The sequence below is a fragment of the Mugil cephalus genome, chromosome 7, assembly GCF_022458985.1.
Source record: "Mugil cephalus isolate CIBA_MC_2020 chromosome 7, CIBA_Mcephalus_1.1, whole genome shotgun sequence".
Classification (NCBI taxonomy): domain Eukaryota; kingdom Metazoa; phylum Chordata; class Actinopteri; order Mugiliformes; family Mugilidae; genus Mugil; species Mugil cephalus.
The window spans coordinates 8,248,763-8,270,863 of NC_061776.1; the positions used below are offsets into that span (position 1 = coordinate 8,248,763).

The 22,101-nt window shown below is 40.9% G+C and overlaps 3 protein-coding genes and 1 long non-coding RNA gene across 5 annotated transcripts; 2 read left to right on the plus strand and 2 right to left on the minus strand.

The window, feature by feature from the left end:
• Nucleotides 1-3,071: 3,071 nt before the first annotated feature.
• On the minus strand, nucleotides 3,072-4,479 carry LOC125010840. The gene is made up of 3 exons (XR_007113102.1): nucleotides 4,351-4,479; nucleotides 3,707-3,742; nucleotides 3,072-3,607 (listed from the first exon to the last, which is right to left on the minus strand). It is a non-coding gene; the product is annotated as an uncharacterized LOC125010840 (long non-coding RNA).
• Nucleotides 4,480-5,024: 545 nt separating this feature from the next.
• On the plus strand, nucleotides 5,025-7,347 carry sdr39u1 (short chain dehydrogenase/reductase family 39U, member 1). The gene is made up of 6 exons (XM_047589565.1): nucleotides 5,025-5,158; nucleotides 5,869-5,975; nucleotides 6,141-6,223; nucleotides 6,362-6,483; nucleotides 6,576-6,728; nucleotides 6,814-7,347. Exons 1-6 carry the CDS (start codon nucleotides 5,143-5,145, stop codon nucleotides 7,239-7,241), a joined length of 909 nt encoding a protein of 302 aa, XP_047445521.1. The 5' UTR covers nucleotides 5,025-5,142; the 3' UTR covers nucleotides 7,242-7,347.
• Nucleotides 7,348-8,028: 681 nt separating this feature from the next.
• Nucleotides 8,029-12,967, minus strand: mettl17 (methyltransferase like 17). The gene is made up of 14 exons (XM_047590422.1): nucleotides 12,766-12,967; nucleotides 12,445-12,580; nucleotides 12,219-12,368; nucleotides 12,045-12,132; nucleotides 11,846-11,927; nucleotides 11,672-11,745; nucleotides 10,851-10,945; nucleotides 10,684-10,754; nucleotides 10,215-10,322; nucleotides 10,008-10,076; nucleotides 9,843-9,893; nucleotides 9,654-9,746; nucleotides 9,304-9,500; nucleotides 8,029-8,796 (listed from the first exon to the last, which is right to left on the minus strand). Exons 1-14 carry the CDS (start codon nucleotides 12,841-12,843, stop codon nucleotides 8,694-8,696), a joined length of 1,395 nt encoding a protein of 464 aa, XP_047446378.1. The 5' UTR covers nucleotides 12,844-12,967; the 3' UTR covers nucleotides 8,029-8,693.
• A 333-nt stretch (nucleotides 12,968-13,300) lies between these two features.
• Nucleotides 13,301-20,194, plus strand: parp2 (poly (ADP-ribose) polymerase 2). 2 transcript variants are annotated; one of them, XM_047590419.1, is made up of 17 exons: nucleotides 13,301-13,516; nucleotides 14,137-14,346; nucleotides 14,645-14,788; nucleotides 14,953-15,023; nucleotides 15,697-15,747; nucleotides 15,999-16,095; nucleotides 16,186-16,261; nucleotides 16,348-16,450; nucleotides 16,549-16,702; nucleotides 16,787-16,925; nucleotides 16,999-17,062; nucleotides 17,154-17,288; nucleotides 17,437-17,564; nucleotides 18,436-18,535; nucleotides 18,703-18,801; nucleotides 18,998-19,122; nucleotides 19,245-20,194. In XM_047590419.1, the coding sequence occupies exons 1-17, from the start codon at nucleotides 13,444-13,446 to the stop codon at nucleotides 19,402-19,404; spliced, it is 1,929 nt and encodes a 642-aa protein (XP_047446375.1). In that variant the 5' UTR covers nucleotides 13,301-13,443; the 3' UTR covers nucleotides 19,405-20,194. The 2 variants fall into 2 exon arrangements, with proteins under 2 accessions (XP_047446375.1, XP_047446376.1); XM_047590420.1 differs by lacking the exon at nucleotides 13,301-13,516 and having other exon boundaries at nucleotides 14,194-14,346; nucleotides 14,645-14,787; nucleotides 14,951-15,023.
• Nucleotides 20,195-22,101: the final 1,907 nt, after the last annotated feature.

Consider the following 22,101-nt stretch of genomic DNA (forward strand, 5'->3'; position numbering starts at 1 on the left):
TAATAAAATAATCACCACATGTGTGATTATCTTTCAGCCGGCAACAAGTTATTTAACCTCAACTGATGCAATAAGTAGCTTCACAACCATGTGGACAGACTTGAAATCCTGTGGTGGTGGATAAGATGTTAGTTTGTTTAAGAAGAGTCAAATCATTGGTGTGCATTAAGCAGAGAAAACATCTGAGGAGACTGAAGAAGAAACTACTAAAACTGGGTTAAGAACTGTCCAACGCATTATTAAAAACTTTGAGAAAGACGATGGTTATGGGTGATCACTCAAACGTCTGGTGAAATCAAATTGAATAAAAACAATAGTTGAACTCAGGGCTATGTTTAATAGTGAAAGAAAGAGCATTTCCACACGTACAGTGTGAAGGGAACTCAAGGGATTGAGAATGAACAGCTGTATAGCTGAAGAAAACTACTAATCAGTGAAGCTAGCTGGTAAACAACACGGCTTCAGTTTGCTAGGGAGCATAAAGATTGGACTCTGGAGCAGTGGAAGAAGGTCATGTGGTCTGATGAGTCCCTGAAACCTTAAATCAGTGTTTTATGACCAGAAGATATGCTGGATAATAAACCTAATTAAACAAAAAAAGACTTATATTAAATCCTGTAATAATAATTTACAAATAATCTATATAATGTCACATGTTCTTTGTATTTTCTTTGACACGAGGAGTGTAGCACTGATACAGGGTGCGCCTTGCAGTGGGATAACCATAACTGTCAGAATCGACCAGAGTGGAGGACGTGATTAATGGCTGGAAACGACCTCTGGTGGAAAAAGGACTCTTTATATGGTACTGTTCAACCTTTCCCTTCCTCTTGTTTAAAATATAGGTACGTCTGACACTCTGTATAAGCAGAGATATAGCAGGCTCGGAGTCTCTCACCGTCCCCCTTCCTGCAGTAAAACCATAAAGATACTGAATGCATCCACGCTTAGAATCTATGTCCGTTTCCACGACTAAAAAAAGGAAAAAGCCTCAATACATCAAACATCCTGACACAGGTCTCTCCAGTGTGAAACTGACAGAGTAATCCTGGCGTTCAGGTGAAACACGGACTCATTGTTAAGGTTTTGACCTACAGTATAAATGTCACTGATCCAAGATAGACTGCCCTTTCTTTCCTTGGGCCTCTTTTGATAATAGATACTGACCCCAGCTTGGAAACATCAAAACACTCCCCTGCTGCCTCACCCATCCCACCCACCGACAGGTGCCCTGATAACGAGACAATCAACGAGATAATAAAACCTGCACCTGCAGGTAACCTTTGAGTAAAAGGTTAACCAAATACAATCTAATTTAAGGTTATTTACCTTAGATCCAATGAAAAAAAAAAATTACAACATCTGTAACTGATGGTGTGATATTGTAGGTCGACCTTTAGCCAGCTAAACGCCCCGGACCCCTTAAGGCTCTGACTCCACTAAACCTCTGGGGGTGTGCCGTGGTATTTGACCCCAAGACGTCAGCAGCTGATCCTTCAGGAACTGCATCCGGGAGGTGAAGCCTCCGTGGACCAGACCCGTTGGTTCCAGCACAGCTCACAGATGCTGGACTGGATTGAGATGTAAGGAATTTAGAGGCCAAATCAACACGTAAGGAACCTGTTGTCGTGTTCCTCAAACCATGTTTGAGCTGATATAACCTGGATTGGATGTTTTTTTTTTTTCCAAATACACAGATCAGGCACAACAACGAGGTCTCTCCCCTTGTGCCTCCAGAACAGTTGTGACTCATCAGAGAATGGACTTGGACCTTCTGAGGGGGTCCTGTGATGCCTGGAAACAGGATGTTTTTAGTGAGGTGGGGGGTCTTTGGGATCTAATGAATTTGGAGGCCACGTCAACACCTTGTGTTGTTTTTTTCAGTTGCTCCTAAAATGTTTTTGTGTGTGTCAGGCTGCATCTCGCTGGGGATGCAGGAAACAGTGTCATTGCTAAAGGGTGGGGGGGTGTCTGGTCTGGTCTAGGTGGGTGCGACATGTCTAAGTAACATCCGTATGAATGAACCCCAGGTCCAAAAGTTTCCCAGCAGAACACTGTTTTGCCACAAGATGGTCACTTTTATTTATTTCTCCTGTCAGTGGTTTTACTGTTATGACTGATGTGTGTGTATATATGTGAGTGTTTACAGATGTTAAAAGGCCTGGAGCAAGTTGCAATACGTGTAGAGCAACAGCTGATTTACTACAACAGTACACTGGGTTGACAGTTTATGAGGTACAGCTTATAAAGTCCTTAAATTTTATTTATTTTTTATTTGCAGACTTAAAATAAAACAAATGGGACTGGACAAAGCAGCAACTCCTTTTAAGCATAAAAAAATAAATAAATAAAAAATAAGCTTACGCAGAAAACAATGAAACTGAGGAAATAAGAAGCAAACTTCATTCATAAACAAATGAATTAATTTAGTTCTAAATGTTAAATATTTACTGAACAGACTGAAACTTGATGGTTTAGTCCCTCCATTGTTACATCACAGCAACTAAACAATTTCGGACACCGGTCCATGGAAACCAGCCTCTATTTCTGTTTTGATGCTGTCGGACCCATCACTGCCACCCGGGGGGGTAACATTCACAGGCCTCAGAGCCATGTTTAGTCAACTCTCACGGCCATGATAATCAGTAATAAATTAGCCGTTTCTTCAACACACATTCTGGAGATGTTTCTTTTATTATAGCAAACCCCTTTACAGTCAACAGACTAGAATAAATAAACAATTAAAGGGTTTAATTCAAGTCAGTTTAACAGCGACGCAACCTACAGTCAAATTATGAAACTCTAAGATTTAATGCAGAACCATTAGACTGGAACACATTACTTTTGCCCCACGACTGTATTCAATGAAGTGACAAGTTATTGTACAATCAGTCTAAGGCTTGGCAAGTAAGTGTGTAGGTGCATAACATTTCAAATATTTTACCCTTTGCTCAATAATAAGCAGTGTACCATCTGTTTCATTTATTGATTTAACCAGAAGTTGGGTTGAAAAACATCTCGTTTGGGAGCTTTCCTATGTTGCATTCGGCACAAAGACATTAAAAGCAGAGTCAAGATTCAAGATGTTTTTATTGACACTACAATATGTTGCATGTTAACCAGCTTCCATAACAGAGGATCAGACCAGCAAGGTCCCACCTTGGTCTGTTGCCCAACCCACACAGCACCAGAACCTCTGGGCCGGGTACAGAAAGAATTCTTTGTCTAACCCTTTGTCTATGGAGGCCCTACAAGAGGCCAAATGCATAAATACATCAGACAACTATAATCTATAACAGAATATACATACGAAATGAATGGAACACGTTGACTAGTGGGATATATTAGGCAGCAAGTGAACGGTTTGTCTTCAAAGTTGATCAAATCAGGGAAAATGGGCAAGAGGAAGGTTGTTTAAATCCTTCCAGTTTTTTCTGCATCAACTGAGGATAAATATTCACTCACTGCCCAATATGTTACACCGATCTTATTCCCTTCACCTAGATCTTTAAAACAACCTCATCAGATTGTCATTCGTCAATTTAGTGCTTTTTAAAATTACGGAGATACCACAATGAAGAGACTCGTCCGTGATCCTCCCAGTGTCCTGTAAAAGACAAAAGATCAATTAATGTATTTTATAACAATTTTATGAAAGAAATGTGTACAGTATAACTTTACATGGCAGCCAAAGTTAAAACTTTACCTTATTAAAGTTTATCCATGTCAGCGTCGTCAAATCCTAAAAGGGGATTAAAAAAAGAAAAAGAAAAAAAAAGGGCAGAATTAGCCTCAATTTCAAAAACATTCAACATCCCAGTACTGGTGTTTATAGTCAAACCCATCAGCGCAGTGAAAGAATAATCATGAGGTTCAGGTGAAACACGGACTCACATGCAACTCATCATTAAGGTTTGACGTGAACGGTTCAGCAACTGATACAAGATGCGGATTTAGAAAAACGACATAAAACGCTAAACTTGCTACTAAACATGGCTTTGTGTCATTGTGTTTAATTAAATAGCAATAGTAAATATATAAACTCCCAAATATTCCCACCCGAATATACAAAAATATATAATATTGTTAATTATTAATCAATGATATTAAAAAAAGCTGTAGATGACCGATACATTTTAATCTAAAGCCAGCATCCATAAGATATTATATTTGTCCTGTAAGCTGTAATTTCTCATTACTACAAACCACGAGGTTGGCTTGGCGCCACTGAAGCAGCGAAGTAAAACACTGATAATGTTTGCCGGAAATAACCGCAACAAAGAGGCACAGGCACAAATATAAACTCACGACGTAAAAACAAACTATGTAGTGTTTAATGTGAATATTTACCTTAAAAGAGGATTAAAATCCGGTGGCTCTGGTATGTCCTCCTCAGCCACACACAAACTACCCCCTTCACCGCAACAAGGAAGAGAGGATGTTAATGAGGCCGAGGCTCAATTTATGTCTTTATCAAAACCACGTGTTTGCTCTGTCGTCACACAACTTTCAACTTCCGGGTTCGGTGCCGCTTGAAAGAGATAATATTAAAAAAGATGGTTTTAACCAGCATACATTGTAAAAACAACAAAAACAAACTAAAGAAACCCATTTAATATATGTTTATTATTAATAAAAAAAATACAACGTTCAACAAACTATATCATTCAACAGCAAGCAGTGCAGTTCGGTAAATACAAATATTTATATAAACATAAGAAATTTGAAATTAAATGAAATCATCAGTTCGATTTGAGTAGAAAATTATCAAATAAACATAAAAACGTAGATAAAAACAAAATAAACTCTTAAAAGAAAACATAATTTTTGACATCTGTTAACAGTTAATAAAATACCTTATTATATTATTTTGTATTTTTTTTTAAATAATGTTTAAATATTTGTGAAACAATGATATCCCCGAACCACAGATGCGGCAGGTATTTTTTTCCCCCCCGAACCATTTCTTTTACTATTAAACTACAAAATGACGTATATGCCTGGCCGAAGTACGGAAGCCATTAGTCCAAAAATGATAAAATAACTTGACACTCCTCCTGAGCGATACAGCCAAACTGCCCAGGTGTAATTTGCTGCAACGCGTATGGGTTTTATTCTGCCTTGCATAGGAATTTGCTTAACATGAGAGTCTTAATCGGTATGTATGCGTTTTAATAGTTTTATCTTTTTTTAAAGTCGCTCTGTAAGGTCAATGTGACATAACAGCCCCAGCTAGCTGTTAGCTAATGTTAGCATCGTAGTGGTACAAACACTAGTCAGTCAGTGTGTGGTGTGTGATATTCGTTCAGACAAATGCATGAAAAAAAAAAAGCTAAACACTAGAAAATCGATTTTGTTTTTATATTTATTTTAAATAAATTAGCTCGAGTTAATATATACAGTCAATGGAGTTAACTAATGTGCATGGTTTTGTAAGCATGTGTGGTGCGCATGCGCACTACTCTGACTCTCAGCTGTTTACCATTGAGTTTAATTACCTTTTAATTTAAATAGAAAAACAACTTGTAACATTTTGTTTTATTTTTTATTAGTTATGTACTATATATTTTTATGTTTATTAAAATTCTAAATTTCTGTTCTGAACTAAATAGTTCAATGCATCTAATAATGTTATTATATATTACTCAATATAATTAAAATAGTAAAGCAACAAAATGCTTATCACATTTATCCAGTCTCTCCTTAAAAACTTGAAGGGATTATTTTCAGGGACTGCTTTATTACACTGTGTTTATTTTAGCTACGTTTATCTAATGTTATCTAATATAATCTAATCTGTTCTAACCGGTGGTTACGGTGTACACACATTTGGCCCTTCTTAATCTCTCTCTCTCGTTATCATCGTAGGAGGGGGTTCTGGCTTTGTGGGCCGTGAGCTGACCCGTATTCTCAGGGACAAAGGTCATGAGGTCACAGTGATATCTCGCCAGCCCGGTCCAGGGAAGATAACATGGGTATGATTTCTTGTTCAATACAGACCAGATTTATCTCCGCTTCTAGTATCGCAAACTGCAACTAAACTGTCTTTTTTTACCTTTTGTTGGACCCATTTTATCTGACTTTTCCACCACACTGCTGATGACTGCGCTTATGAACTGTCTTCCTCTTTGCTCCTGCAGGGCGAGTTGAAGTCTCAGGGCCTCCCGCCATGCGAGGGCGCCGTCAACTTGGCCGGGGAGAACGTCATGAACCCACTTAGATGGTGAGTTCTAAATCCAAGCATCTGTAGATTTTTATTAATATCTTTGCAGGATTCCTGTGATTAATTGTGTGTACAGTTGTGCTCTTCGACCATTTGCGATGTGCAGAAGCTGAATCTTTCCCCCGTTGTTGTTCTAAGGTGGAATGAAAGCTATAAGAAGGATTTGTTCTCGAGTCGCATTGACACTACAAAAGCTCTTTCTCAAGCCATTGCTGCTTCCCCGAGTCCTCCTCGCTCCTGGGTGCTTGTGTCGGGTGTAGGTAAGAGTCTGTCCTCTGATCTTTCTGTGCAGGGCTACAGGAGCAAAGGCGATTTATCGTTGCGTGCTTCTCATTTGGTTTTCCACCCACAGCTTGCTACAAACCCAGTCTGACAGCTCAGTATACGGAAGACAGTGAGTGGACGCCGTTTGACCTCCTATCAAATCTTGTCAAGGAGTGGGAGGCCTCTGCACTTCTTCCCGAGAGCGTGGCAAAAACCACCAAGCAAGTCGTCATTCGGCCCGGTATGTGGTACAACAAAACTCCTAGCTGCACAATCAAGTTTATCAAACATCTCATTCTCTGTATCGTCTGCCCTCCAACCACCAGGGGCAGTGCTGGGTCGCGACGGCGGTGCCATGAAGCAAATGCTGCTGCCCTTCTGGCTCGGCCTCGGAGGCACCCTGGGGTCTGGAACGCAGCCGTTCCCCTGGATCCACGTCTCGGACCTGGCGGGGATCATCGTCCACGCCCTGGAGTCCCCATCCGACGCCCCCTCCCCAACCCAGCAAGTGCTAAACGGAGTCGCGCCGGCCCTCAACACCAACTACGAGTTCACTAAAGAACTGGGCCGCGTCCTGAGGCGACCCACCGTTTTTCCCGTGCCGGGCTTCGTCATGAACGCCCTGATGGGCTCGGAAAGGGCCGTGATCCTCACTGAAGGGCAGAGAGTCGTACCGCAGAGGACTTTAGAGTCTGGATTTGAGTACAAGTTCCCAGACTTGAGCTCAGCCCTGAAGGAGATCGTTGGGAGCTAATAGATGTCGGAGGGATGTTTGCAGGCTCTGTCATTGTGTATTAATATTTACTGTATTGCAATAACATAAATAAATTAAGATATGAAATCCCAGGAGTGTAACTGGATACAAACGGGTGGTTTTCACATGACGTTACACCATTTTACAAATCCACTTGAAAATAATAGTTAAATAAATAAAACTTGAAGCTCTCTTCGTGGTTTGCTTTAAAAGTCGTGCAAATCTTGATCCCAAATGTGAGATTTGTCCTTTTTAAAAGAGTTTGTTTCCTTTGTTTACTCAAATGTGAGCAACGATGCACAGGAAAGTTATTATTATCATCAGTCATTTTCTTATGCAAGTTGATAACACACATCAGTGGAAAATGTCCCATACACTTTCAGAGTAATGGTGTTTGAAGCCAGACATTAGAAAGTATTGAAAGTGTAACTTAAAAAGCTAATAAATTATTAATAGTTTTAAAAGCTTCAGATTTTTCTAATCACTGGAGCTTCACCTGACACAACATATATATAGAGTACGCATTGACATCACTACCGCCTGAGGCCATGCCCCTCGAGTGTATAACAGTAAATACAGAGAGACCGGGAAAAATGTGGATTATTGGATCAAATTAATAACAATTAGACTCGACAACAATCCATATGAACTAGTATGGATTTGGAAAAGTGGATTTGCCTCAATTTCAGTTAGTTTTAGTTCATTTCAGTTATGATAAATGCGGGTAAATAAAAGATGCTAATGCTAAGAGCTTTACTGAGAAGTAACATTAGCCATACAATACTCATCCATTTACTTCTCTTTTATTTGGCAGATTCAGATTCAAACCTGTTGGTTCAGTCAATCGTACAACAGCTCTTCACCTTTTTAAAAAAATAATAATTTTACAGTTTAGACGAAATTAAAGCCTACGGTTCAAGCTAACGTTGCTAATCTCCACGATCAAATGTCACTTTTTGCCGCTCAGTAGTCGTAACCATGGAGATTTCATCCAGCTGTGACGTCACGTTCATACCCTCTGTTGGTCTGGACAAAGCTTGGATGCGTCTCAGTTTCTGTGAACCATTGAATCACATTTATTTTGGCCAAAATATCCCCTGCAGTGTAAACGCTCCCACACAAACACATGACTTCAGGTTTCAATTACAGTAACTAATCATGTGGAACAATGCTGCTTTTGGAATTTCATTCATTTTTTTTCCACACTAAAAGGATGAAATTCATCCACAAAGTCTCTGAATTTGAACCTAAAGCACTGAAACATGTGCAAGAGGAAATGTAACAGTTTAATAAAAAATCGATTAATAAACACGTTGTTACACAGTAAAAGTCATAACCACCAATTAAGTGTGAGATGAGTCAGTTCCTTATCAGCTGGAAGGAAGTTTTATCCCTTTATGATCTTTCCACTCTTGAATATGTCCACAGAAGAGCGTCTTCATGGCTGGATCATCACTCCGAATCACTTTCTTCGCCTTCCTCTTCCACTTCCACTTTCTGAACCATCGGCACCTGATCTCCCCAGCTACTGTTCCGAGCGCAGCGGTACACGTCTCTGATTGAAGGAAATTGAGAGCAATTAACATGGAAGCTGTACAAGAAACCACTGCAGCGGTTAATTCAGCGACCGAATGGGTCCGAAGTGCCAGCTCACAGACACCAAAGCAGTGGATGTTTCCAGATTTCAGTCAATGTTTTTGTCAAATGAAAAAAAAAAAAAAAAACGCATTCCCAAATTATTTGACGTAAATTTTTCTGTCTGCCTCCAACTTTATGTCTGGTTACACAGTTTAATCAGTGAGTGTACATAGATTTTGGGCCGAGTAGGAGCTAATGATGAATATTAACATGAAGTTTCATACAAATCCCTGTAAAAATCCCATATATATATATATATATATATATATATATATATATATACTTAAATGTTACAAGGAAATAGTGAAATATAATTATTATTATGAATTCTGAAACTGCCTCCAGTAAAATAAAAGATGCATTTCAACCTTGACATACAGTCCCTGGCCTCTTAACCTCTGACCTTTAGATAAAACTAACAAACCTGCTGTGTTTTTTTGCCGTCACCACCACGTGCTGCAGCTGTCCGTCGGTGCCGCACATCCGACAGTGGACGTGTCTCGTCCTGCACTGCACCGGCGCGATTAGCCGGGCCCAGTCCACGCCTTCGCTCTCCGGCTCCGTCGTCTCCGTGCGCCTCAGGATCAGGTAGCTGAACTTCTCCGTCTGATGCTGGTTGTGCTGAGGAACAAAAGGAGGAGTTGCGTTCATGGTTCGCTTTAAGTGCGCGTTCTGAACGATGAGGGGAAATCTGGCATTTGCAACTACAAGGCATCTGAAAGTATTTATTTCTGATGTTTTTTTTTAATAGCACTGATTCATTTTGAATCTTACCTTGGGCAGAGGTAGAGGATTGTACAGCTGCGGGAAGTTGCAGGGTGTGATCACCTCACCGGAGAGTTTAGGGCACGAGAGCTCATGAGGACACTGTGAGTTAGAAAAACAACAACAACAACAAAGAGGAGTCGCAATAAGTCGACAACGCTTCTGGATTCATTTAAAACAACTGGGAGTTAAACGTACCGGGGCGAACACCGACGCTGGTCTCGAGTCGAACACGACCTTCTCCCGTTTCTGGAAAATCATCATCACTTTGATTAGATTTAGTCGTTTACAGACGAGCGCTTAGAAAATGTGACCTGTGGCCTCATTTATTTATTTATTTATTTATTTATTTATTCTGAGTACATTTAACAAAGTGTCTCTGGCCTCCATGAGCATCTGATGGCCCTCCTTGGTCCCATTTTCCACCAGCACCTACAATATAAAACACAGAAGTTATTATTAAATGCTGTTAAAATAACTAATAACTACCAGAAGATATTATTTCATGAATGAGGACCACACAGGAGAGGAAACCAGGGATGATTTCTCAGATTCAGTATTTTAACCAACCAGATACGAGCTGGTCTTTCTCCACAGAGTGACCACTGCTTCTTCTCTGTCTTTTGCGTTGGGAACTTCTGACAGAGTGAAAGCTGAAGTCACCAAGTCAAACTGCACCTGAAAGGAGAAACGAGAAGTTTAAGATTATGTCGACATTCAACCGATGAAAAGACTAAAATCCTAAAAACGTACTTTCTCTGTGGCCTACTAACCTCATCACAAGCAGCACGTATATTCCTGTGTCTAATTTAATTTCCTTTGTATCAATTTTATTATTAATGATAATGTTTTTAAAAATTCATAAGGAACCATGTAAAGCAATGGCTGTTGTGATATACTTTAACAAACTGATCGTAGATACGCTTCTTATTCAACTCTAATGTAAAAATTAGATGGAAAATTATTTAACCTCAGTTAAAAAGTTTTTCATTTTTTTTGTCCCATTAACAGTTAAAAATGACAGGCTTTGTTTTTTTACCTTGGGGGAGACTGGGAGAAACTGTCTGAAATAGACGTGCTTAATAAGAGGTTCAGCAGCATCGTCGTCACCTGTGCAACAAAAAGCAGAAAAATGTTGAAATCTCTCATTAATTAACAGGAGTAAATAAGAACACAAACAAATGAAGCAAAGAGAAGAATTTGCACCTTTGAGAAGTCGTTCCGCTAAAATGTTCATGGGCCCAGAGCTGTCCACACACACCATCTCCTTCAGGGAGTCGCCCCAATACGAGTGTGACGCCCTGCGGGACAAGAAGACACGGACAGTCAGTTTATCGTTTTAATTTAACACGAGCAAAACTCTCTGCATGATGCACTATTTTTTATTTTATTTTGCAGAAAACATAAAGACTTTCGCTTTAGAGGAAGAACAGTGCAGATATTTTTTGATGATTATGAATCAAAACGCACTGAACGCGTCATGTTTGTTTTACTGAATAGGAACACGACAGATTATATGAGACAGCGCTGGGAAAAAGAAGCTAATTTAGTAATTTCAGAAGATACATGGCTCCAAAGTTGGAAAAATCCTTTTTTCCATGATTTCTGTTGGAACCTGATCCAATTTTGTTTTTTTTGTTACACCGAACCAGAAGTCCTACTTCAGTGGTTCGTGCTGGAGGGAGTGTGGTGCGGTTTCTGCGGGCCGTGTTTGGACTTTTTGGTCTTTCCCACATATCTCATCTTTCTGTGGGGCAGGTAATTGGTGAGATACTGAACGTAACTTTTGATTCCACATTCACTTTCCTGCATCTCGGAAAAATTCCAGAAGGCCTCAGCAGAAGGGACATATACCTCTAGAAGGTTTTCATAGCAGCTAGTAAAAAAACAATAAGTAAGTTTTGGCTCCGAGTAGCCCTCCCACCATGAGGTTTTTTATAAACACTGTTAACGCATACCTTTTCATTCTGTTTTACATCTGCTGATACTGTCATTTGCTTTGTGTATGTTCAAAAATGGACACTCACCAGACAACTGTTCCCAGTCCTGAACCAAAATCCAGAAGAGTCTGAGGGGCAAACGAAGGATCCCTCTTCTTTATCTGAAACGCCAATTTTAATGAGTCATAACGGGCCCTAATAGTTTTCACTCAGATGTTTTCATCTGTCTGAACCCTCTGAATCCCTCCACCGCTTCATTACCTCATTCAGACTTCTCCTCACTGCTGCGTAGCATCCAGCGAGCCGAGCCGCCATGTACACCACAGCCAGCTCTTCATCAAACCTGAAACGCAGAGATGGAGAGGAACCGCAAATGTAATAAATGCAAATGTAACTGCAGCAAATTCACGTATCGTAAATTCTTGAGCAGAAGAACATGTGGAGGTAAATCATGCGTTACTTCATGGGAGTCCAGCGATACGTCGTTCTTTTGAGCTCCGAGATAACTTTCCTCTTGATGCGGTCCTCCAGCACTTGCTCATCGAAATCTGCAACAAACAGCACAGTTGTTCATCCTCCAGCTGCTGCAGCTGCTCCACATTCACTATACGTTTTTTGCATATTAACCGCTCACCTTCTGTCTTCTGCATGGCCTTCTCCCAGAGCTCCTTCTCCAAGCCCACAGCTTTCTTCCTCAGAGCCGAGTCCTCGACTTTTCGTTTCCTGCTCCAGAGGAAGTCTGTGAGTTTGTGGCTGCGTTCGGCCAGCTGAGGCAGCTGCGCTTCTACGGAAAGAGAGACCGAAGAATGACAATGCTCTAAATCTTTGAGACGAGGAAGAACCTGCAGAAACACTCTTACTGTGAATTATGGACAGTGCAGCTGTCTGGAGTTCCTCGGGAAGTCGCAGAGTTTTCAGGCTGGTCACACCTGGGTGCCTCTTGTGTGGTACTCCTTTTAGGAAATCTGTCATGATCTTGGGTTGAGCAGTTCGCAACTCATGTATACCTAGAGGTTATATGAATTGGAAAGTAATTAGGGGTTTTTATCCACCTTTAAATCGGTTATTAAAATAATATTATAAAGCGCATATAAGCTGTGCAAAACTCTACGTCTTTACTGAATGTGTGAAGTGTGTGACCTCCATGATGATTACGGAGCTGCGTTCAATGACACTTAAACAACACTCACCCTGCACATCATCTTCACAACAACCACCCTCTGACAGAGAATACAGCCCCGATAGCTCCGTGATGCCATATCTCCGCCTTTTCAGCAGTGATTAAATGCCTTAAAATTCACCTCTAACTTCCATCCACACCGGGTTGAGCACGGAAACACGTTAGGTGGCTCTCAGTCCTTCGCCAAAATAATTCCGAAGACTAACTGAGGCGGAACCCTCTAGTCCGACACGTTTGTTCCGCTCTTAAGTGAACAAAGAGGAGTGCTCACTCTCCCATTGTTTGTCGGTACTATCCAACAAATCCGACACATGGCTGACTTCTCGGTAATTTTAACATAGTGGGATTATATATACGCACCATAACTATATAAAAAAACGGGAAACTTGACGTATTCGTAATGTAAATTGAACGTTCAATCTCAGCTTCAGTTTTGGGATTTGTTTCCGCGAATTCGTTGTCATGGCAACTGCAACTGAGCAAAGCGCTAGGGAAATAAGTGAGTGGAGTGATTCCTCTTCATACTAAACGATCTTTAGCAGGACTTTGCGCATGGGCAGACGTACCGGCCCCGGCTCGGAATCAACAGTGTGAAAAGTTTCGCGCCGTGTGACACAATTGTTGTTATCACCGCAGTCCCTTTACTCGTCCGGCTACTTATTTAAATTGAGAAACCACCATGAGGCGAAGTTGCAGACGCAACAATCCGAGTAAGAATGCACCAGAAAGCGAAGACGCCCAGGCAAAAACAGGTTGGTGCTTGTTTTTAGCTTGACAGGCTAGCTGCTGTTAGCCGCTGGGGGGCTACGACACCAGGACAGGGGACGTGTCTGGGCACAGGACAGCATGAAAATCAATATAATTATTTATTGTTCAATAAGGTTCGTTTATTCATGTAAAATTGTCAAATAACAAACTATGTTAACCCTGATATTTACACCTGTACCTGTGAAATTAATAGCCAGGAATGTGCATTGTGCTTTGATTTTTCTCTTTCCTCTGTTATTTCTACCCCAGACAAACAATATGAACAGTTATAATTAAAATAAAATGCCATGTTTGCTTATTCGTGACACTCAAGATTTGTTCTCACACGTTGTTATTGACTTTTGAACCTTTGTCTGAAGAACCTGAGCATCCACATACCATCTCACTGTAAGGTTGACTGACTTTAATTGCTAGATGATTATTACACAAATTATCTCTGCAGTTGCTCAGATATGCTACATATTTGATAAGGGTGTCATTTTTAAGTAGGAGTTGGAGAAAGAAATCTTTAATTGTTGTTCCCATTGAACATGGGTGCAGAGTCATGTGAATAATTAACTAATAAAGCGTTTCGGTCTTTTTTTCTGGCTGTGTTTGTCGTCAGTGTGGCAGTGGAAAGGAGATGACGGACAGTGGGAACCGTACTCGCCCTCAGACAGCGCCTTGTTGGACTCCGCCGTCTCTTCGGGGAAAAAGTCCGTCACCCTGACACTGGGCTCGGGGACGGACTACGAAGTGGATCTGAAGAAGATGGTCCAGATCAATCCTGTTACAAAGTATAAAAGGAAAATTCGCTCTCAAACTGTAAAACCAGGTGTGTTCACGATTTGTCTGTGTATGTGTGCATCTGTCTGTGTATATATATCTATATTGTGTCCCACATTTTCATTTTATCTTATACATTTTTATATTCTCTGACATCTTGTCTCCTTTTTATCAGTGTATTTAGCATTTAATTAAAAAAATGTCAGTTGTTCATGGTGTTATAGTTCCTTAGTTAATCTCTAAAAACAAAACCTGCACTCACACATTCACGCCCACATCGTTTAAATATTATCAAATGAGTTCTTAAGGCATTCAAAAAGTTCCCTCTGTTCCCTTCTTTTATTCAGAGAGTTTGAGTGACACCGGGGACGTGGCGCTTCAAGATGAGAAACCGGTTCAAATCAAAGAGGAGGAGGAGGCAGAAGAGCAACCTGCAGTCAAGAGAAGGAGGGAGCAAAGCAAGAGTCAGCCAAAAACTGAGGAAAAAAAAGGCAAGGTGGATCTGACATGTTGTATATTATATGTAAGACCATTACAAAGAGGAGTCAGTGGTGCATAAACACAGAACGTTTTAAAATAAATATATGGTCATCCAGGTGGAAAAAGAACCTGAACCTCACTAGTTTAATGTTTCTGATATTTACATGTTAAACAGAAGTTGTGAAGACGGTGGTCATGAAGGGCAAAGCTCCGGTGGACTCTGAATGCAGAGCCAAGCTCGGAAAGGTAAAGCTTCTCTGTCCACAACAGATGTTGAATTATATTCCATCAGCCGTGGTTTAAGGTTTGACACCTGACATGTGGCAAAGAACGAGTCAAACTACTAACTTGTTCAATGTTCAATGAGCTGACGGTTCCTCCCTGGAAATGTAAGTACGTACAGTATGTTCTTTATGTAGGGAGTGATTACAGAACGATGTTGATATACTAGTGTAGGGGGAGAAACGCTTCTTATTTCACACGCTCTGCATGGACCGGTTTTGGGCTATGGCATCGGGTTTACAGCTTTAAGATGCTAATCTCAAGTATTTGAATGATTATCCAAAGTAACGTCTTATACGTGAACACATTTTATTTAATTCTGTCAATAAACCTTAAATAAATGTGGCCCCTGGTAGGGTATGGTAGGGTGTCTGAGGGTAGGGCCCAAAAAAGCGTGATACAGAGCTGCTTAGGGGATCATGGGACTTTGACAATCCGGTCTACATGTGTTTTGTGGGTCGTTGTTGTTACGGCTGCTCTGCTGCTCCTTTGCTTATATATATATATATATATCTACATATAACAACAGTTAAAACAACAAATAAAACTTTATACGAATCCAAATATGAAAAATATACAAGTAAATATGATCAGCAACAGTTGTCTTCATTCATTCAACTAATTTTTTGTCTTTCAGGCTCATGTTTACAGCGAAGGAAACGACGTCTATGACGTGATGCTGAACCAGGTTAGTTGACTTAAATCCTGACATTTAATCTTTGTGAACGTTATCTGTTGTACCTCAGCCAGGATCACTGCTTTATTTTAAGAACGTGAAATTATTTCTGCTTTTGCTTTTCTAACGTTTCAGTGGGTCAGACATAAACCGCTACAATAACCAAACATCTTCAACCTTATAGATAATAGTGCTGCTCCTGGACTCTTTCTAACACCTTTTGCACTGACTGTACAACGAACACTTTCTGTTTTGCTTCACAGACAAATCTTCAATACAACAACAACAAATATTACCTGATCCAGCTCCTGGAAGACGACGGCTCCAAGGGTTATAGTGTGTGGATGAGATGGGGCAGAGGTGACTATTTAAAGCTTTTTATGTGGAAAAATGTGTACGATAAATCATTTTCTCTCAAACTCACGCTTCCAATAAAAATTGTGTCTACAGTGGGAAAAGTGGGTCAAAGCAGCCTCACAGCCTGTGGTGGAGACCTGCTGAAGGCCAAAAACGTCTTCAAGAAAAAGTGAGAGCTTTTTGTTTTTGTAAATGACTTAAAAAGATTTCCAGATACGTTTTGTAGCAGCGCGCTCAGTGAAATTTTTGCTGCAGGTTTCTGGATAAGACCAAGAACGAGTGGGAGAACCGGGAGACTTTTGAGAAAGTGAACGGAAAATACGACATGGTGTTTATGGACTACAACACAAACGAAAAGGTATGAAATGTCTGTGACTCCTCTGTGTTTATCAGAAGCTTTGATGAGAAATCGAATCCCGACGCCCGTTCTCCTGCTTCGTCTTTTCATTGGTGCAGGAGGAGAACCAGACCACAGTGGACGCCGCACCCAAGAAGAATCCCTCCAAGCTGGATGCGAAGATCCAGTCTCTCCTGGAGCTCATCTGTGACCTCAAAGCCATGGAGGAGTGTGTGCTGGAGATGAAGTTCGACATTAAGAAAGCGCCGCTCGGTCAGTCTAACAAACAGATCACACGACCTGGAGACAAAGTGACGATGCTGCTGTAGCTTTGTGTTTTTATCTCTGTGCCTGTAGGTAAACTGACCTCGGAGCAGATCCGTGCAGGCTACATGGCTCTGAAGAGCATAGAGGAGTGTTTGAAGAGGAAGGCCAGAAATCAGGAGCTGTTGGAAGCTTGTAACAGGTTTTACACTCGCATCCCCCACGACTTTGGGTAAGAAGCCTGCAGCTGAGTCCTTAACATACGTAGGATCTGGGTTCTGACTAAAAGATGTTCAATCTCCAAGGTTGAAAACTCCCCCGATCATCCGCACAGAAGATGAGCTGAAGGAGAAAATCGCCCTGTTGGAGGTAAAACTGTGTTTTGATTGAATCATTTCTTATTTTTCTTATTTTTTCTCATAAGTATCTGTAATTCCTGACTGCTTTTGTTTTTTTTAAGGCACTGAGTGACATTCAGATAGCGGTGAAAATGGTCCAGTCCAGCGAGAAAAGTGATGAACATCCTCTGGACAGACAGTACCACTCGCTCCAGTGTGACCTGCAGCCTCTGGACCCCAGCAGCAACGACTACCAGGTCAGAAAAGATGAAACTAACCTTCGAGTCTAATGTTTTATGGTGTTAATCAAAGTATCTTTCATATCTGAGGACACAGATCTTTGCCAGATGTAACTTGTGTTGCTGTAAATTCACGTTCCTCTTCTTTCTGTGTGTGTGTGTGAAGGTGATAGAAAACTATCTGCAGACCACTCACGCCTCGACCCATCGAGAATACACCATGACCATCCTGGACATCTTCTCAGTGGACAAAAACGGGGAGAGAGACAACTTCCTGTCACAGTTAGACAACAGGTCAGCAGAAGAAACGTTTACTTCTTTATGTTGCCTCAGTTCAAATCATATAATCTTATAAACTCTTGTCAGTCCGACTCGTTCTGTGTATTTTTTGCCGGTCGGGTTCATTTTTGTTTCTACTTCCTGCTTCACTTTCAACAATGGCAACTGAAACGTTGCCGAAACCTTTACTACATGTTTTCCGATCTTTATTGATCCAAAACAATCGATTAGAAAATTGCGGAGATGGAGAAGCAGCCAGAAATACTGAGGTGGAAACACGGTACTGCCGAGTGAACCAGTTACCAATCTGCATCGCTGTGGTGCATAGTCACATTTCTGTCTTATGGCCATGACTTCATGCTGAGGATGCAGACACAGCTCTCTTTGGTTATACAGGGACCGGACGGCTCGATCCCAAATTTTCTCAGCGCTGGTATCAGCCTTTGGAAGCAGAAAGTTATCGGTTCGGTTTTAAAAAAAAAAGTTATCGTGCATCCTGAGTTACAGCTGTTATGAAGGCACAAGGTGGTCATAATGTTATGCCCCAAAAACATCAGTAAGAACAGACTGTCTGAGAGGAAGTGGTTCTTTCCGCTGTGGAAACTCAAATCTGCAAGAAACGGAGGAGAAGAAGTTTTTCCCTTACTTACTTAACTTATGACAACACTTCATTCATTCAAAAGAAGAAAACGAGGACGATGGACCCACATTTTTAACAGCTATGTCCACATCAAGTCCAGCTTCATTCATCTTTTATTTTAACATCCGGTTGTTTTACTACCTGTGTGTTTCTACCACCACAACCAGAGGTTTACACCAGTGAACGAGTCTGTGAAACCAGGTTTTAATGATGTTTTCACTGTCTCTGTGTCTGCGTCTCCACCAGGACTCTGCTGTGGCACGGCTCCCGTCTCTCTAACTGGGTCGGCATCCTCAGTAAAGGCCTCCGAGTGGCTCCACCTGAAGCCCCGGTCACTGGTTACATGGTGAGCTGGCTGGGAAGATGGAAGCCTAAAAAATAAATAGTAAAAATAATAAAAAAATTAAAAAAGGAGTAAACATTTCCTCTCTCTGGAGGCCGAGACCAAGCTTTTAAACTTCCTGGCTGATGTTTTGAGACGTTGCTCCTGATTTATTTGTCTCTTTCATCCAGTTTGGTAAAGGTATCTACTTTGCTGACATGTCATCAAAAAGTGCCAACTACTGCTTCCCCAACCAGAACAACCCGGTCGGACTTCTGCTGCTGTGTGAGGTGAGTTCATTTGATCTTTAATGTCTTCTCAAGGAACTTGACCAGCGAGCATGTTGACGAGGGAATCTGTTTGTAGGTTTTCTTTTTCCCGTACCACACTCAGTCTGCTAATTGTTTCAGTTGATACAAAGATCCTACGACCAGAAACAAACTTGTTTTAATGTCCGTGCTGTTTGTGTGTGTCTGTGGGCTGCAGGTTGCCCTGGGAGACAGTAACGAGCTACTGGATGCTAACTACGAGGCTAGCAATCTGCCTGATGGGAAACACAGCACCAAGGGGCTCGGACGGACCGGACCTGACCCCAAGAACTCTGTCACACTGTTAGTCTGTCTCATTATACAACACTGACATTATATAACACTGTCTAATCTAAAAAGAGTGTTTTTGAGAAGAGTCACAAGGAAAATGAAGGTGATCTGCATGCTCTCGTTTTGTCTCCCAGGGATGGTGTGGTGGTACCGATGGGGCCCGGAGAACCCAGAGACGTGGGTAGAACCAACGGTTACTCCCTCCTCTACAACGAGTACATTGTTTACGATCCGGCCCAGGTTCGCATGAGGTACCTGCTGAGGATCCGGTTCAACTACTCTTCACTGTGGTGAGGCTGATGAAGCTACACGGTGGCGTGATATCAGGATCAGAGGTGACATCGGTTTCGGGCATCATTAGCTGGTTTGTGACGTCGGAGCTGAACTGAGTCGGCAGCAGGAACGTTTACCTCCTCACTGCAACGATTAACGGATCAGACAGCTGATGTATAAAAACGTCTGGTGGCAGCTTCTCTGACTTTCAGCTTCTTTTCTTTGTGATGAATTAGATTCGACTTAAAGTCTTTGAGCCGTTGGACGAATAAAAATGATTCTCGGACGTGTTGAGAAAATGTAATTTTCTGTAATTTCTTACCTCTGTGTCCTTTATTACTTTTAAATATATCTTGGTTACCTAAAGTGGAACTACTGCTCGATGTATTTTGGATGATATGAAGAATGTATGTAGAACGTTTTGCACTACGTGTTGTTTTATGTCATATTCGTGTCAATAAAAGCTGTATCTGTGAACATGAGTTTCATCTGGATGTGGATCTTTAGACGTGATGAAATGTGTCTCATTAGTGTCAAACAAAACAAAAAAAAAATTTATATTTTTTTTGATTGGTGTGAAACGGACAAAGACAAGAATCTGTGGAAAATCATTGTAAGATTTTATACAAAGATACAACAATAAAGGACGTTCTCTTTCACAGGTTGGAGTGTGTGTCTTCATCCACATAATCAGTTAGTTGGACTCTGAATATCTGCTATGTACAATCAAATGACTTATGTCCTGATTGATGATGATCATGATCACTACAGTTGACATGAGCTCGTCTCTTCATCCATTTCAACAGCAACACGTGGTCTCCAAACCAGTCAGTGGAAATGTAGATTTATTTATTTCCAAAAAACTAAATCTCTGTGATAAAGGAAGGTCTGCTGGTTTCTCTGTTGAGGCCCACGCAGCGGAAGAGAAACAACAACACACAAACACATCAACACAAATGTTGATGTGTTTGACCTTTAAAGTTTATATAGACATCCCCAAAAAGAACAAACTATGACAATGAGGTGAACCATATACTACATGTGAAAGTAAATCTTAGCTAAAAGTGAACAATGAGTAGCGATCCCTGAGGTAATTTTTGTACTATAAAGCATCATCAACGTAGTCGGAAAGAAGGCCCTGCAAGTGTTGTCATGGGCTTCTCTGAAGGGATTTTTGGTTCATTAACAAGGTCTCAGTGTTGCCGGAGCCAGAGGATATGGGGATAGTAGTGCGACGGAGTTGAGGCACTCTGTACGATAATGTGGTCTGTGTAAAGAAGTGAATTGTGACTCTTGTTCTACTGTAGAGGCATTCCAGTTTGCATTTATGTGCTTTCATTTGATGGAGCGCAGGGGTGTACCAAGGGGCAGAGTGTGTGAAGGAAAGTTTTGGTTTTGTTTGGGGTAAGCATGATCAGAAGGATAGAAGACTGTTGGTCAGTAATTATAGTGAGAAAAGTGCTCGGAACGGGTTTGGACTTTGTTGTATCGGGGAAGTGATGGAATTATGTCTGGTGGTCGTTTTGAGGGAGGGCATGGGGAGATTTGTTCATTTTGGAATTCAACGCTCATGGTAACATAGATAAAGTTGTTTCCACCCTGGTTAATTAATTTATTTATTTCGGACACTGTTTCTTACAACCTGTTAATCCAAGATTGTCAACGCAGTCATGTCACTCACTTACCAGTCAGTGTGATGTCCAGATGTGTAACTGCACGTTCAAGACGAATGGCTGTAAAGAGATCAGTCTTTTCTCCATCATTCAGTTGGAATAACTGCCACATGTAAATACTAAATTAAAAGTAAAGCAATGCATACTGTTATATGTAAATGTTTGCTTTTATACTAGCGCATTTCCTACCTAAGCTCAGGTACTCAAAGTGCTTTTACACATACTGGTGGACTCAGTGTCTTGCTCAAGGATGCTTCAGTAGCACATTCAGGGATTGAAACCACTAAACCTTCAGTTTGGTGCGAACTGTCTAAATCCTTCATGACTGGCACACAGCCTGCCCCATGTGAGAAGTATGTTGATGTTTGTAGCATGAAATACTTTTATGATTATCATTAAGTGACATAATTGTCTGTATTCATGTATTGTGTTTACTGTGTGGAACTCCTCATCAGGATGAATAGCTCGTCACTTGTTTGCAGCTAATGAGGATCTCTATTAAACAATAACAATTCAGGCCAAGACCGGTTCAGTGGTAAACAAGCGAAACAAGAATAAATGACATAAAGTTGTAGGCAGTGTGGGGAGAGGAAACAAAGACATATTTAAACAAACAAACAAACAAAAAAAACAGGACCAAGTGAGAACAGCCAATAAACTCCATGAGAACATCTGTGAAGTTTATTTGAAGAGGATATGATGTGACAGATTAAACAAAGAACTGTCTGACACAGTCGTCTCTCTAGCCTCATACATACTAATATGTAATAGAATTATGTTAAGTTTGATTCAGTTGTTGTTGGTTCACATCAGGGATGTTCAAAGACCTTCTGTATGGGGCAGGTCTTCAAAGTTATAATAGTATCATGGGCACACATTTGAACACCAACAGAAATACCTTATGTTTAAATTGCAGCAGCATATTCATAAAGAATTGTCACATTTGAAGTACAGTGTAAGATTGGATTAAAAAAGAAGAATCACCATTCCAGTAGTGGTTATCAGAATGAAAATAAGGAGAAATTCTTGTAACATCACGCCATCC

What these genes read in the sequence shown, in the direction of transcription:
- sdr39u1 (XM_047589565.1), top strand. An exon ending in GTCCAGGGAAGATAACATGG is followed by an intron (nt 5,976 to 6,140) that starts GTATGATTTCTT and finishes TTGCTCCTGCAG; the next exon opens with GGCGAGTTGAAGTCTCAGGG. An exon ending in GTCATGAACCCACTTAGATG is followed by an intron (nt 6,224 to 6,361) that starts GTGAGTTCTAAA and finishes TGTTGTTCTAAG; the next exon opens with GTGGAATGAAAGCTATAAGA.
- mettl17 (XM_047590422.1), bottom strand. Translation starts at nt 12,843, where the DNA reads ATGGCATCACGGAGCTATCGGGGCTGTATTCTCTGTCAGAGGGTGGTT. An exon ending in TTCTCCCAGTCTCCCCCAAG is followed by an intron (nt 10,323 to 10,683) that starts GTAAAAAAACAA and finishes TTCTCCTTTCAG; the next exon opens with GTGCAGTTTGACTTGGTGAC. An exon ending in CCAGAGACACTTTGTTAAAT is followed by an intron (nt 9,894 to 10,007) that starts GTACTCAGAATA and finishes ATGATTTTCCAG; the next exon opens with AAACGGGAGAAGGTCGTGTT.
- parp2 (XM_047590419.1), top strand. Translation starts at nt 13,444, where the DNA reads ATGAGGCGAAGTTGCAGACGCAACAATCCGAGTAAGAATGCACCAGAA. An exon ending in ACTACAACACAAACGAAAAG is followed by an intron (nt 16,451 to 16,548) that starts GTATGAAATGTC and finishes TCATTGGTGCAG; the next exon opens with GAGGAGAACCAGACCACAGT. An exon ending in CTGTCACAGTTAGACAACAG is followed by an intron (nt 17,565 to 18,435) that starts GTCAGCAGAAGA and finishes CGTCTCCACCAG; the next exon opens with GACTCTGCTGTGGCACGGCT.